Source organism: Dasypus novemcinctus, chromosome 13 (genome assembly GCF_030445035.2).
Source record: "Dasypus novemcinctus isolate mDasNov1 chromosome 13, mDasNov1.1.hap2, whole genome shotgun sequence".
Classification (NCBI taxonomy): Eukaryota; Metazoa; Chordata; class Mammalia; order Cingulata; family Dasypodidae; genus Dasypus; species Dasypus novemcinctus.
This window is the reverse complement of record NC_080685.1, coordinates 47,745,088-47,760,196: the sequence shown is the minus strand read 5'-3', so window position 1 is coordinate 47,760,196 and position 15,109 is coordinate 47,745,088. Positions and strand designations below refer to the sequence as shown.

The 15,109-nt window shown below is 38.2% G+C and overlaps 1 protein-coding gene across 2 annotated transcripts in view; it reads left to right on the top strand.

The window, feature by feature from the left end:
- Window positions 1-15,109, top strand: part of F5 (coagulation factor V) — an 82,868-nt gene that overhangs the window by 28,760 nt on the left and 38,999 nt on the right. For both annotated transcript variants that reach the window (XM_004464170.3, XM_071207566.1), the window contains exons 6-11: window positions 2,919-3,140; window positions 4,420-4,585; window positions 9,572-9,743; window positions 11,298-11,397; window positions 12,315-12,526; window positions 13,615-13,765. In XM_004464170.3, the coding sequence (XP_004464227.2) occupies window positions 2,919-3,140; window positions 4,420-4,585; window positions 9,572-9,743; window positions 11,298-11,397; window positions 12,315-12,526; window positions 13,615-13,765 (1,023 nt within the window). The remainder of the gene's footprint in view (window positions 1-2,918; window positions 3,141-4,419; window positions 4,586-9,571; window positions 9,744-11,297; window positions 11,398-12,314; window positions 12,527-13,614; window positions 13,766-15,109) is intronic.

The window sequence follows — 15,109 nt, the reverse complement described above, 5'->3', positions numbered from 1 at the left end:
TCCACCCAAGATATTAAAGACACACTCATGTGACTTTTTTTTTTTTTTCCATGTGACTCTTGATTTTGATTCAGAGTTTTTACTAGTCAGGGTTCTCTAGGGAACAGAATCAACTGGAAATATCTGTAAATAGTATGAGGCTTTATAAAATTCTCTCATATGATTATGGAGATGCACAAGGCCAAATTCGACAGGCACGTAGCAAACCAGGGACTCCAGTGAGTTCCCAGGAGACGTTGTCTGTCTGAAGTCAAGCTGGAAAATTCTAAGTGCTGAAATCCTTCCCCTTTTAAGGCATTCAACTGATTGGATAAAATGTCACTAATTGCTGATGGCAATCTCCTTGGTTGATTGTAGATGTAATCAGCCATCTATGAGATGAACTCACTGATGACTAAAGTCCATAAATGTCCTTTGTATTGCAATTAGCCCAGTGCTTGCTTGACCAAACAATGTGTCAACTTGACACATTAGCCTAACCATCATAGTCCACCCCTTTTCAACTTGGCAACACCTTTAAAGCATACTTAGTCTCTAAATAAAAACAGTAACAGACATGCATATATATATATTTTTTCCACCTAGCAATATTCAACTGTCCTGCTTACACCTGGAAACGCATTAATTCCCTATAGAATAGGGTACAAGTCCTTGGGTAATATACAGCCTTAAACTTGATATCCTTAAATATTATGACATGAAACTAATACAACTTATGTCATTTAATAAGGGTAAAAGTTATGGAAGAAAACAAAGATATTTGTTTTCTGTACATATACAGTCATACTCATAACAACACAAGGAAGAAAGATTCATGACCATTACAGTCCTTGTTTCTGTAACTGGTCATGTGGTCGAAATTCAAATTTATCACTACTTTCTTCCATTATCCAATCCATATTCCTGTTACTCTCATCAGGCACCTTAGCTGGCTGTGGTTCTTTGCCTAGTTGGGCGACCCAAACTTTCATCCTGAATATTCTGGGTCATTGTTAATCTGGCTTGGATTGGGTTGTTGCACTTTTCCATTGACTTTAATCACAGGGCATGGCAGCACTAAGAGATACCCTAGAGAATCTCCTATATTCCAGGCAAACTCTTCTTTACCCTCATTATGTAGATGCAGTCCTATTTCCCTTTGATAGTCAAAATCAATCACCCCACCCAGGGCAGTAATTCCCCTTCTTTGCCTGTTGATTCAGAGGTAAGAGAAGACCAAAGTGGCCAGGTGGCAGTCTTAACTTCCAGTTCATTGGAATCATTGTTGTGTTCTCTGGTGGCAGCACTCCTTTTGGAACTAAGACCTGTAGACCAGCAGAGCTTAAGGTTGTAGGGACAGGAAGCAAAAATTTTCCTATTCAATTACTAGGGGTAATAATGAGTAGTATCATTCCCATTTCTACCCTAGGAACTTGTAAAGCTGAACCTAGGAGCTTGTAAACTAATCCCTGCCTTAGGATATCTAGGTACAAATCTTCCTTACTTCTCTACCTTAGTGTGGTTCCTGGCCATCAGTAATCCCAATGTGTCTGCTTACCAAAAAGGATGAACTGTCTATCCTGCTGTGAGGGTTTAAAAAAGTTGGCTCTACCTATAAAATACCATATCCAGTACTATGGCCCCTTGGAGGGGGTGTTCAAAAGAGAAATTGTATGTCTCCTGGCAGAGTAAATTAAATGTAAGCACATAGAACAAAAGAAGCAAACCATAAGCACAGAAATATAAATTAATAACTTGATCATAGCAGAGAGTTTATGAAACTATAGTGAAGAAGAGAGAATATTTGGGGCTAAGAAGGTCGAGGTAGGAAAACATTAGTAGAAACTGAGAATAATTAATGTTTACAAAAACCTTCTCCCTTATAAATAAATATAAATTAAATATACATGATAAATGCTAATACAGATATTAATTGTTGAGTTCAATGTGAGCATTTCTTTGGAGTGGACAAATGCTTCCACTGAAGCCTCCTACCTGTCTCAGTTTCTAACTTCTTATTCTCATCCATGTCACCATGAATCCCTGTTACTGAAAAACGGCAAGCCCTTTCATGGGTAAGGGACTGATGCTCAGCCCCATTGTCTAGTATCTAATGATTATTGCTATGAAATTTAAAACTTAAGCCAAGGAAAGAAGTGAGGGTTGAAATCTCCCATAAAGCAAGTGGGTATTTCCCTAGTCAATCTGGAGCAAAGAAGAAACAGAAGTAGCTTTTCTATTCAGCCTCATAACCCCATCCATGAAATGCTCCATTGCATTTTAAGAGGGTGTAACCCATTGCCTTGACATTAAAATAATTAACAGGGGAGCATGTGTAGCTCAAGTGGTTGAGTGCCTGCTTCCCATGTACAAGGTCCCAGGGTCAATCCCCAGTATCTCCTAAAAAAGTAAAAATAAAAATTTACAAATGCGTGGAGAACCAATTGAAAACTCTCAAAATGTTCTCACATCTTCCCCTTCAGCAAAGCTTTGACCCCTATCCAGCTAAAAAGATTAAGCGCTTAAGCTCTGCCCTGTTGGAGGCTCTAGTGACTCCCTCCTGCAGAGCCCAGCTTGATTTTAGGGTAACAGACCCAGGTAAACAAGGATGGTTGGTGACCCTACTTAGTTCCCTCCTTGGTCTAATCCCGTAGTAGTCCCTGCGTTTCTGAACTAATGTCTCCCATCTCTGGGCTCCCATCCAATTCTATTGTTGCCTTTATAGTGCTACTTATCGCAGTGAACAGTGATTGCTTTTTTCACCCATGACACAGATGTCTATTTCCCCAGGATAAAAACCATCTTCGAAGCACCTGCACCTCCAGAATCCTGACAATGCCTAATGCATAGCAGGTGCTCAGTATGTTTTTGATGAGTGAAGTTTGATCACAGATCGCTGTACTGACTGCCTGTTTTGGCCCCATCTCTCCCTTTCTCAGATATAACAGTTTGTGCCTATGACCACATCAGCTGGCATCTGATTGGAATGAGCTCTGGGCCAGAATTATTCTCCATTCATTTTAATGGACAGGTGCTGGAGCAGAACAATCATAAGATCTCGGCCATCACCCTTGTCAGTGCTTCATCCACTACTGCGAACATGACCGTGAGCCCAGAGGGAAGGTGGTCCATATCCTCTCTCATCTCAAAACATTTTCAAGGCAAGGAAACTCCTCTGACAGCCTTGCTTCTGAATGTAGGGCCCTATCTTCCAAGACACAAACTACCTCTTCCTTTGCTCTTACCCCAGACATACTTGCTTTAGTCCCTTAAAATAGAATTTAGATACTCTGCTCTCAGATTTATAACTTATAGGTTGGGGTGGAGGAAGTAGAGGCATTGACAAAAAGAAAAAGTGACATGAAAACCAAAGAGGTCCCTATGTCCTTGGAAAGAGAAAGGGGGAAGGAAATAAATGTATACATGAAAATAGTATTTCTTGACCCATAATGATTTATTTTCAAATTTATAGAAGCACCAGTTTACAAAAAGAGGAAGAGTTTTAACAGGAAAAGATGATCTTTTATAATGAGATGGGGACAGTGCCTGGCACAGAGATCACTCACAACATCTAAACAGCTGAGGGGTGGGTTTTAAAGAACATTAGTTAATTCAGGTGGGGAAAAAGTCAGCTCAGGTTGTTATTTGGGACCATGTAAACAAAATAATTAAGTGTCCCACTAGACGTTTTTGGTTTAAAACTGGTAGGAGGAGGGTTTGTGTAAATAGAGACTAAATTCTAAGTGAATGATCCCACTATAGGAAGTCATTCTGTTGCCAAAATTATGTGCATAAGCAATGTAAATAAGAAAGAAATGCTTCATGGGATCATTTCATTTTCTTTTTGCACTGAACAGTCAAAACTATGTTTGAAGTAATGAAATTGTCATATCCCTAGAAGACAGAGACTAATAATAATAAAACAACAAAACTAACATTTGGAGGACTTATGTACCAGGCAGTGTTATATTTTACATATTAACGTTTAGTTGTAACAACAATTTCCTAAGGGAAGTTTTAGTATTGTTCTCATTTTAGAGATGAAGAAAGAGATAGCAAAGCAAATGAGAATTCCACAAGATCAAAGTCACAGGGTTTTAAAGAGTCTGGAAATTGCAAGAAATCTTCTCGCTTTTGAGCTTCTGCGAAAAACAAAGGAAATCTTTCCAAGTTCTTTTCCTCTCCCTCCCTCTGATTCTCTTGGTGTTTGTTTTTTTTTTTAATATTGTTTTGTTTTGTTTGTTTGGTTTTGGTTTTTAAGTCTGTGCTCTTCTGTATTCCACTAAAAGAGCTCCAAACCACAATTTTCAAAAGTTGACTGAGCAGTACTCTTGCCGTTATTTAATCCTTCCACATAATTAATTTAGAAGATAGGCGTTTTGCTCGATCTTAATTTCTTCTTTCTAATTCTTTCACTGTCTCCTTTATTTCCTAAATCAGCTGGGATGCAGGCTTACATTGACATTAAAAATTGCCCAAAGAAAACTAGGAATCCTAAGACTCTAACTCGGGACCAGAGGCGGCATATTAAGAGATGGGAATACTTCATTGCTGCAGAGGAAGTTATTTGGGATTATGCACCTGTTATACCAGCGAATATGGACAAGTGAGTCATTGGGTTCTCACTGTTGTGCACAGGTTTAAGAAGTGTTCCGTAGGGTGCTACATACGTGGGGGTGAAATGCCATGAGTTGACAGCTCTCAAGGGGCTCCGTGTATTGGTTGCCATGCAGGTCTTCTTGTGCAAATCAATTCAGAATCACCTCAAACTCACGAAAGGAACTCAGCCTAATAATAATAATAGCAACAATAATAATAGCAGCTACCATTTGTTGAATGCTTGCTATCACCAAGCACTGTATTAAAACCTTTCCAAGGACTTCTCTTCAATTCAATGGGTAGATACTGTATTATTTCTCTTTTATAAATGAGGAAAATGGGCATGAGAGGTAAACATCAGAAAAGATGTTCAAGTTCACTCATAATAAGAGAAATGCAAATTAAAACTTTACTGAATAAAAACACAAAATAAAGGCAAAAATATCACTGAAATTCCACTTTTCACCTATTACACTTACAAAAGTCCAGACAACATAAAATGTTGGCTAGACTGTAAGAAACAGGCACTTTCATATATTGCCAGTGGAAGGATAAATTAATATAACCCTTCCAGAGGATAATTTGACAATATGTTTCAAAATTATATACACATATACACTTTGACCCAGCAGTCTCACCCTGGGAATTTACTATGTAGATATACTTGCTCACAAGTGAAAGGATGCATTCACTGCATTCATTGCAGCATCGTTAGCAGTAGCAAAAGATAAGAACCAACCCAAAATGTCCATCAGTAGGAACCTAGTTTAATAAATTACAGTACACTCATTCAATAGTATACTATATATCTATTTTAAAAGATGCAAACACTATGTACTCATATAAAAATTTCTCCAAGATGCACTGGTAAGGTAAAAAGTCAAGGTGTACCAGAGTGTGTACAAATAGCTGGCTTTTGTTAAAGAAGTGGGGGATAGAAACATTTATATTTGCTTATCTGCAAGGAATATGTATATATCTGATAAAGATACTCTGGAATTGTATACATGAAATTAATCAAGTGTTTAAGTCTAAGGAGGTAGATCAAAGGGGTACAGGTTGTGAGCAAGACTTTTACTGTAATCAAAATCATGTGAATATTGTTCCTATTAAAAAAACTAATCTAAGAAAAAGAGCAAAGAATAAACTTGCTCTCAAGATCATGTAATTATGACAGAGACAAGACAGAGCTCTCTGACAAGAATCGGGGCAGTATAAAACTGTGCAAAATAAATGCACGAACTAGATAAGCTTTAGAAAAGAATTTCTGCTTTTGCAGTCTAGGACATAAACAGCACTGAAGGTAAAGGTGATTAATGTTGCTGCCCCAAAGCCAATGATCTCAGGGGCTACAGAAAATGAGTGAAGGTGTTGCTTTCCAGTCGGCACCCAGGATTGGGTGGAAGGGGTGGAGAACCCAACAGCCCATGACCATGTCTAATAAATTAGCGAAAGCTGCCTGGAGTGGGAAAGTGCTTTTAGAGATTAAGAAATACTTGGAAAGCCAAGAAGGGATTAAAGATTAACTGATGATGGAGCTCAGCCCTGCTCAAGATGGTGAAGTGAGAAGCTTCAGGGCTCCGTCTTCCCGCAGAAGTTTTGAACAACCAGCAAGAATTGGCAGAAACATCTGTCTCAAAGCTCCAGAAAAAGAGAAGGGTTTGCAGTAACAGGGCAAGTGCCGAGTGAAGAAAAAGCCTGGTCCCTCCCGCAACCCCGTACCAGTTTAGCGCAGAACCTGTCCACACTCCCAGTGTGGCTCCCCTGTTCCAATTCTGGAGGGAGCACAGTAACCCTTGTGCCCAGACTGGGAGCGAGTATGCCTGGCCTCATCTGTCTGTTAGCAGCTAGAGGGATTGACCTAAGACACTCATCGTAGGCATGCCATCCCTGAACTTGCCCTGCCTGTAGAAGGCAACTTGCAGAGCTCTTGTACAGACCACAGAGGGAAAATGGTCAAGCCGTGGCTGCCTGGGGCAAGGAATGCTGGTTGAAGGCAAACAGTGCAGTGTTCAGGCCCTTGAGGAAATTGTTTCCTAGGGAAGAGGCGTCATTCATATCTGTGTAAATGAGGAAATTCCTAGGCTACCTTGTGCCTGCCCCAGACAAGACACATGTGCAGAAAGGATCAGGGAAACCCTATGCTTTGGTCTCAAGCTATTCTCTAAACTCACAGTATTGATAGCCTCTTAAGGGAGTGCACGCTGTTAGTTGTCGTTAGTTCCTGGCCTTCAAGGAAAGCTCTGTCATAATACTAGCTGAATATAAGCTTAAGGAACAGATGCCTCAGAGTCTAAATTCCAGCTATAACACATTAAAATATCAAATGTCCAGGCTCAATAAAAGATTACCAAAAAACAAAACAAAACAAACAAACAAAAAACACAGGAAGTGATGACCCAAGCAAAGGAGAAGAATAAAGCCTTAGAAACCTTCAGTGAGGAGAATCAGACCTGAGACAAACCTGACAAACACTTTTTTAAAATTGTCCTAAATATGCTCAAAAAAATAAAGGAACATATGGACAAAGAACTATATGATATCAGGAAAACAAAAGATGCACACAAAGATACTATCAACAGAGAGATGATGATGACTTGACAAGGAAAAACTAAATCGAGTTGAAGACAGAAATTTTAAAATCCCTAGAGAGATTCAACAGCATATTGGACCTGACAGAAGAATCAGAGAACTTGTAGATAAGACAATTGAAATCATCCATTCTGAGGAACAGAAAGAAGAATGAAGAAAAGTGAACAGCACCTGTGGGACACCATCGAGAGTACCCCTATGCGCATGGAGGAGTCCCAGAAGCAGAATGAAAACAGGGTGTAGAGAGAATATTCAAGGAAATAATGGCTGAAAACTTGCCAAATGTAATGAAAGACCTGAATAGAAACATCAAAGACTCTCAATGAACTCTAAACAGGATAAACCCAAATAACTCTACAATATGATATATAATCAAATTGTCAAATGACAAAGATAAAGAGAACTTCTGAAAGCCACAAGAGAGAAGAAACATGTCACATACAAGGGAGCCTCAAAAAGATCAAATGCCTATTTCAAACAATTCTGGAGGCAAGAAGTCACTGAGATAACATATAGGCATATCTTGGAAATTCTGTGGGTTCAATTTCAGATCACTGCAATTAAGTGACTATCACAATAAAGCAAGTCACACAAATGTTTTGGTTTCTCAGTGTTATGTAATGCATATAAATTGTTACGTTTACACCATACTGTAGTCTATTAAATACACAGTAGCATTAGGTCTAAAAATCAATGTACATACCTTAATCAAAATGTGACACAGAGAGACAGAGATCACATGCTGTTGGAAAAATGGCACCAATAGACTTGCCCGACTTACAGTTTGTAAATAATACAGTATCTGCAAAGCACAATACAGCAAAACACAATAAAATGAGGTATGCCTATATTTTAAGAGCTGATAGGGAAAAAACTTGCCAATTAAGAACTCTATATCTGGCAAAACTATCTTTCAAAAATGAGGGTGAGATTAAGACATTCCCAGAGTTAGAAGAAGAAAAAAAAAGCTGAGGGAGTTTGTCACCACTAAACCCTGCCTACAAGAGAAGGAAATAACATAGGCAATTATCAATGCCAATACTGTTGTATTTTTAGTTTGTAACTCCACTTTTTACTTCCTATAGGATCTGAAAGGCAAATGCATAAAATGTAATGATAAATCAGTGGTCTTGAACTTATGATGCATACACATGCAATTTGTGACAAGAACTACACAAAGGTAGAGGGATGGAGGAGTGTGGGAACATAGTTTGTATACACTATTGAAGTTCAGTTGGTATCAAAGCAAACGAGATTGTTAAAGTTTAGGATGATAAATTTAAGCCCCATGGTAAGTATAAAGAAAATATTGGAGAATATGCAAGCTCATAGGGACAGAAAGAACTCAGGTTGCTAGGGGAGGGTTGCAGGGGAAAGGGGAGTTAAGACATAATGGGTATAGGGTTTCAGTTTGGGGAGATGGAAAGGTTTAGTAATGGAAGGTTGTAAAAGTACGGCAACATCGTGAATGTGATTAATCCCAGTGAATAGTGTGCTTGGTAGTGAGTGAGATGGGAATTTTTATTTTGTATATATGTTCCCACAAAAGAAAGGGGGAGGGGAGGGAGGGAGAGGAAAGGAGGGAGAGAAAATAAATCAACTAAAGATAAAGAGATAATCACAATTAAAGGCAGCACATGATCCTGGATAGGATCTAATAAGGAAGGAGAAAAGACTCAAAAGGATATCGTGAGAACACATGAAAATATTTCATTATAGACTGAACTTTTTATCAATGTTAAATTTCTTGAATCTGAACACTTAAGGCAATTCCATAAGTGAATGTCCTTGTTCTTAGGAAATCTATATGGCAATATTAAGTTTTCAAGGAATATGATTTATACAACTTAATTCACATGTTTAGAAAATGGACTGATAGATGGACAGATACATGGATGGAGGGATAGATAGAATGATACAACAAATGTGGCAAAATGTTAATATTGGTGGATCTGGGTATTGAGGTGATAGTGGTATACTGGAGTTTTCTCTAAGTATCTTGTAAGTTAGAAAGAATTTCAAAATAAAAAGGTTTTTTAAAAAGAAAAGATTAAATAATGGGAAAGACCTTTAAAAACTTCCCCATGTATCTTATCCTTTCAACCAGTGTTTACCTTTCCCCAGAGATATCTAAGGTCTGCTATAACAAACAGTGACAAGCAGATCAAAATAGCTGTTTCTAAACAATTATCTATAACTTTATCAGGGTGGAAACAGAGGTTTCCAGTTTGCCAACTAGATTGACATCAGGACTTTGTAAATTACATTAGTAATTTTAAAAATACAACTAGCATTTTTGATAATCCAAGAGCAAAATTTCTAAGGAAAAGTGTTTCCCCATCCTACTAGGATCTCTACCTGAGAAAGTGGCTTAATGTTTTAAAATTTCATTTCACTGAAGAAAATACAGATCACTGCACTTGGATAATTTCTCAAACCAAATTGGAAAGCATTATAAGAAGGTTGTCTATAAACAATATGAAGATGAGTCCTTCACCAAACGTGTGGATAATAACCAAAAAGATGGGATTTTGGGGCCTATAATCAGAGCTCAAGTTAGAGACACACTCAAAGTAAGTAACAATAATATAGAACCATGGAAGAAATTAAGCAGTGAATGATTATAATGTACTTGGTTATTTATTTTGAAAAGAAAAAGGTTACCATATATGCCATATATATTTACATTCAAATATAGTTTTTAGTTTTTATTTAGTATTTGTGTTTATTTATACCCTAACCCATAAAAAGAAAGGTTCCAAGAAAGTTTATCAAAATATAAAAGAATAAACAGAGTCAGTGCAATGGGAGAAGAGGGAGGATATAATGGGGACAAAGCAAATAAAGCCAAGGATAAGATAAGCATAATGAAACACAGTATGATCTTATAAAATTGTCTACACACCTTGTTCTAAGCTTTCTAACAGTCAAATTAAACAGGGAAATATGGCAGGGCAAGATTCATAGTATTCGTAAAAGAAACACAATTTTCCCTGATACTGAGACAGAAGAGAAATTTCCCTCATGGATCCTTAAAAAGAGGATGCTGTGTAATACAGTGGATGGCATCCTTGATAAAATCCCTACAAACAGTACCATTAATAAAAGTTGCATAGCTTTTTAAAACATAATGTTTCTCATTAACATAAACACAATTGAGTGAAACCAGTTCATGAAGATAAAATGATGCGGTCTAGCTTTGCAGCTGACCACTGGTCTTGATCCAAAGGTAAATTGAGATATGTATCAAGAGCATGGAAGTGTTCTTCACACAAGTATCCATAAATCTATCACATTACCAAACATTTGATAAGAAATGAGCAGCAATCAAGGTTGAAATCTTTGACAAAATCCTAGAAAGCAGATTAATCTACAGATTAAAGGTGATCCAAATGTTTTGACGATCAACCAAGTAGGAGAAAAAAGTAAGATTCTCTTTTGAAAATTAAGGTGCCTCATTAGGGCTCAAATATGTACAGTGCCCCCTACGTCCTCCCCTTCACCTCTGCATGGGGGTGGCTTGAGAAGATACCTGCAGACAAAACCTTTTCTGATCATTTATAAAATAGTCTTTCTCTGTTTCTCCTTCCCTCTTCCCTCCCCCCTTTGATCTCTTTTAGTTGCTTTTAGCAAGTAGAAACATCCTTCAATGGGAAACTCGGGACCTGGCTATTTCTCTGCCCTCAACAAGATGGCTCTAAAGGTTGTAGGAGATCTGGTAGGCAGAAAGGGATCACTGTCTAGAGATGAGGAGAAGAAGAGTCAAAGGAAGGTGTGATTCAACCTGAAAGGAAAGGAGGGGAGGGGGAACAGATGGGGACTGGAGTGGAAAGGGTGATAGATCGTGAGGGATAAATGTCACTTCTCCTGACCTGTCTTCTAAGATTACACACCTCTTTTCATTTTCTGCCTTAATGTGTGAGTGAAATGCTCTCAAATGCCCCTGCCAGGTAACAGAAAGAGGTTGCTGCTCAGGTCAACAGAGCCACTTTTCTAACATGAACACACACACACACACATGTACACACACATGCCATCCAGCATGTAAATATGCAAAGCTAGCATCCTATATTAATTTTCATGGCTAACCTAAAACCTAAAATAATGATTCTGATTTAACTTTGTAGATTGTGTTTAAAAATAAGGCCAGCCATGCTTATAGCATTTACCCTCATGGAGTGACCTTCTCTCCTCATGAAGATGAAGTCAACTCTTCCTCTACCTCAGGTTGGAATCTTTCACTTTTACTGGATGAAACTACTGTGACTACTGTATTTTTCTACTGCCCTCCTTGCACAGTGGTGTGACTAGTATAGTCACATAGTATACATGTAGTTACAGCCAAATCCTTATTTCAGGGCTTTTGTTTACCTTCATGATTACAAAAAAATGATGTCCTTGTGGGATCGAAGCCCCCTCTCAATTTAGAGATGGAATGGGCATTACCATCCCAAAATCCTTAGGACTGGGGAATAAAATATGGACTAGAGCGGACTTACTGATATTCTACCACAGAATTATTGTAATTCTAGCAATGGAAGAAATTATATCGTTGATGTGGATACAGTGGCCACTGGAGTTGCTGAAAGCAGGAAAATGGAAAAAGAGATATAATATGGGGGCATTTTCGGGACTTGGAGTTGTCCTGAATGATATTGCTGGGACAGATGCAGGACATCATATATCTTGCCATAACCCACTGAATGAACTGGGGAAGAGTGTAAACTACAATGTAAACTATAATCCAAGCTGTGTATCAGTGCTCCAAAATGTATTCATCAATTGCAATAAATGTGCCACACTAATGAAAGCTGTTGATGTGGGAAAACTGGTGGTGTGGGGAGTGGGGCAATGGAATCTCTTACATATTTTTAATATAACATTTTATGTGATTACGTATCTTTTAAAAATAAATAAAAAATATATTTTTTTAAAAATTGATGTCCTTTATCGGTATCATAGCACCCTCTAGTGGAGCAATTTCTAACTGCTACGTTCTATTATAGGTTCTATGGAGTGGAGTTTAATGTTAAAAAAACATTCCTTTCCCAATATTACTTGGTGCTTATGAAAGCTTAAATATTAATTTATAATCATGAAATCATTTTCCAAATGAAAACAATTTTGAATACTTTTTTTTACAGACAATAACACCATGATCAGAGCAGTCCAACCAGGAGAAACCTATACATACAAGTGGAACATCCTGGAGTCTGATGAACCCACAGAAAACGATGCCCAGTGCTTAACAAGACCATACTACAGTAACGTGGACATCACAAGAGACATTGCCTCTGGACTTATAGGGATACTTTTAATTTGTAAGAGCAGGTCATTGGACAAGAGGGGCATACAGGTATTTTATCCTTGAGGTAACCTTACAGAAATTCTGGGAATTCTTTTGGCTGAATCAGATGAGGTTCCCCTTGCTGAATATGGGGGGTTTTCCTTCTAGAGAGCAGTAAATATTAAGTTGTTCTCTTCAGCTCGAAAGTGATAGCATTTATTCTTTTGGTTACTTTCTGTCTTGTCTATCTTCATCTGGACTTTCACTGCAAAAAACTGTCTACAGTGTGATACCGTAGTTTGTTTTGGTTTTAAATTCCAAATCTGCTGATATTGGCCATGTGCTCTTCAGTTTCACTTAGTCTCTATTAATTTCTTCCTTTTATCAAATGGGTAATAATATCAGCTTCTAAAAATTTTACAGAGTTGTTTGGGGGTTCAAGTGAAATGCCCCCTGGTTAAACTGTAAAACTCTTTATCAATCCTTGTTATTTTTAGAGACTTGCAATCAGGAGAGATTCCCTGAAAGCAAGACACTTGAAGAAATAGTTCCTTGTGAAGTTGGACCTAGAAAATGGTCCCTCTCTATTGACACTGAATTATTCAGAAGAATATGAATAAAGATATGAGCTGATCTTCACTGAAGAATAATAGTCTCATATTATTAACCTAAAATTCCCATACTTGTTAAGTTATAATCAAAATCTCACCACAAGGCATAGAAAATAAATATACACCTAGAAAAAAAATCAGAAATAGACACTTGGAAGACCCTCATTTATTGCTCTAGGAAAGGAAACAAGCAGTGAGAGTCTTTCCTATTACAGCCTTCAGTTCATCCTTTGCAACTACTCAGAGCACATTCAATCAATTACTCAGGTTGAAATGTGCCCATTCATGGAGATATAAACAGATTTTTAGATACTATGGTGAAATGGGACTTTTCTATTCTTATATTTTAGTCTTTGATCTGCTCTGTTTGCTCTTGCATATTACCTTTGACTTGAATGTGTGCTTTGTACATAATGGGCTCTTATAAATGCCTGGATTTGTGGCTCAGCGCCCCCAAGAGCTATGCCCCTCTGGGTTCTCAGAATTCAGTGTTGTGGATAATCTGCTGGAATATTAATCACTGAACACAGCATTTTCGTCCTCCAGAGGGCAGCAGACATCGAGCAGCAAGCTGTGTTTGCTGTGTTTGATGAGAACAAGAGCTGGTATATCGAGGACAACATCAACAAGTTTTGTGAAAGTCCCGATAAGGTTAACCGTGATGACCCCAAGTTTTATGAATCAAACATCATGAGCAGTAAGTTGGAGCACTGTTTCTTCTCTATCAAATTTTCACTCCTGTGACTGAGGTACAGCTGTGCCTAGAGGCAGACATGGAGGAAGCACCTCTTATTCTGACTTCCAATGCAGGGATTTGGTGGCAAAATCCCTGGGTGACTTTATAGAGACTTTTTGTATACAGCAAGCGGTCAAGGCTTATTACCCTTGGAAGTCCCTACTTGATCTCCTGCTCCAGATGTGTGTGTAGGCATGTCTATGCAAGCACATTCACTTTGGGCATTGAGAAACAGGGTGGGGCAAGGGGGAAGGCTTTGGCCAGTGGTATCTGGGTATTCTAGATTGGGTCCAGGGTGAATCCATTTTATGGCCAGGGTAGAAACAATCCAAAGCTAGATTGTTAGAGTGAAATAAGGCAAATTGAGTATGGAGAATCAAGAGTCTCAGAAAGTTAATGCATGAGGAGGTTTGAGGTAAGCAGTAAGAAACTCAGAACAGAAGCAATTCCTTGAGCCAGAGTTTGGGCATTTTAAAAATGCAGTGCTCAAAGCCACTGCCACAGGAAGTCTGAGAACAATTTCAGAGAGCCATCCAGAAACAAACACCTCCACAATAGCCAAGTCCCCTCCATCGTACCTCTGAGTAGAGGATTGCCTTCTCTGATAGATGGCCGAATGGACAAGAATGTGTTCTCCATGGTCTGTGCATGTAGCTTCAGATAATGAACAACTGGGGATTGTCAGACCTGGCAGGTGCCATGACAAATAATTCCAAACAGGTGGTTATTCTCAGATCTTTTTTGCATTATTTCATTTTGGCAGTAAATCTGCCTTAGCTCTATACTACTGCTGTCCAGTAGAAATGTAATACAAGCCACAATCTATGTAATTTAAAATTTTCTAGTAGCCACATTAAAAATAAAGAGAAAGAGGTAAAATTGATTTTAACACTATATTTTATTTAAACACATACATCCTAAATATGATCATTTCAACATATAATCAAAATAAAATTGAGAAGCCCATCTTTATTTCATACTAAGTTTTTGAAATCTGGTGTGTATTCTATACTTATGGCACATCTCAATTCAGACTACCCACATTTCAAGTGCACAATAGCCACTTGTGACTAGAGGCTACTGTATTGGACAGCACAGATATAGACCATGTAGAAAAACGTCCAGAACAAGAAACAAACTAATAGTCCATTATTTCAGGCATTCAACAAATATTTGCTAAATTCCCACTATGTTCCAAGAATTGTGCTAGGGCTAGGGCAGACACAGGCCTGCCCCTCACGGAAATCACATGTTTCATTTTGTTACCATGTTTAGTAAGTAAGAAAGTAAGGTACTACCTGAGGC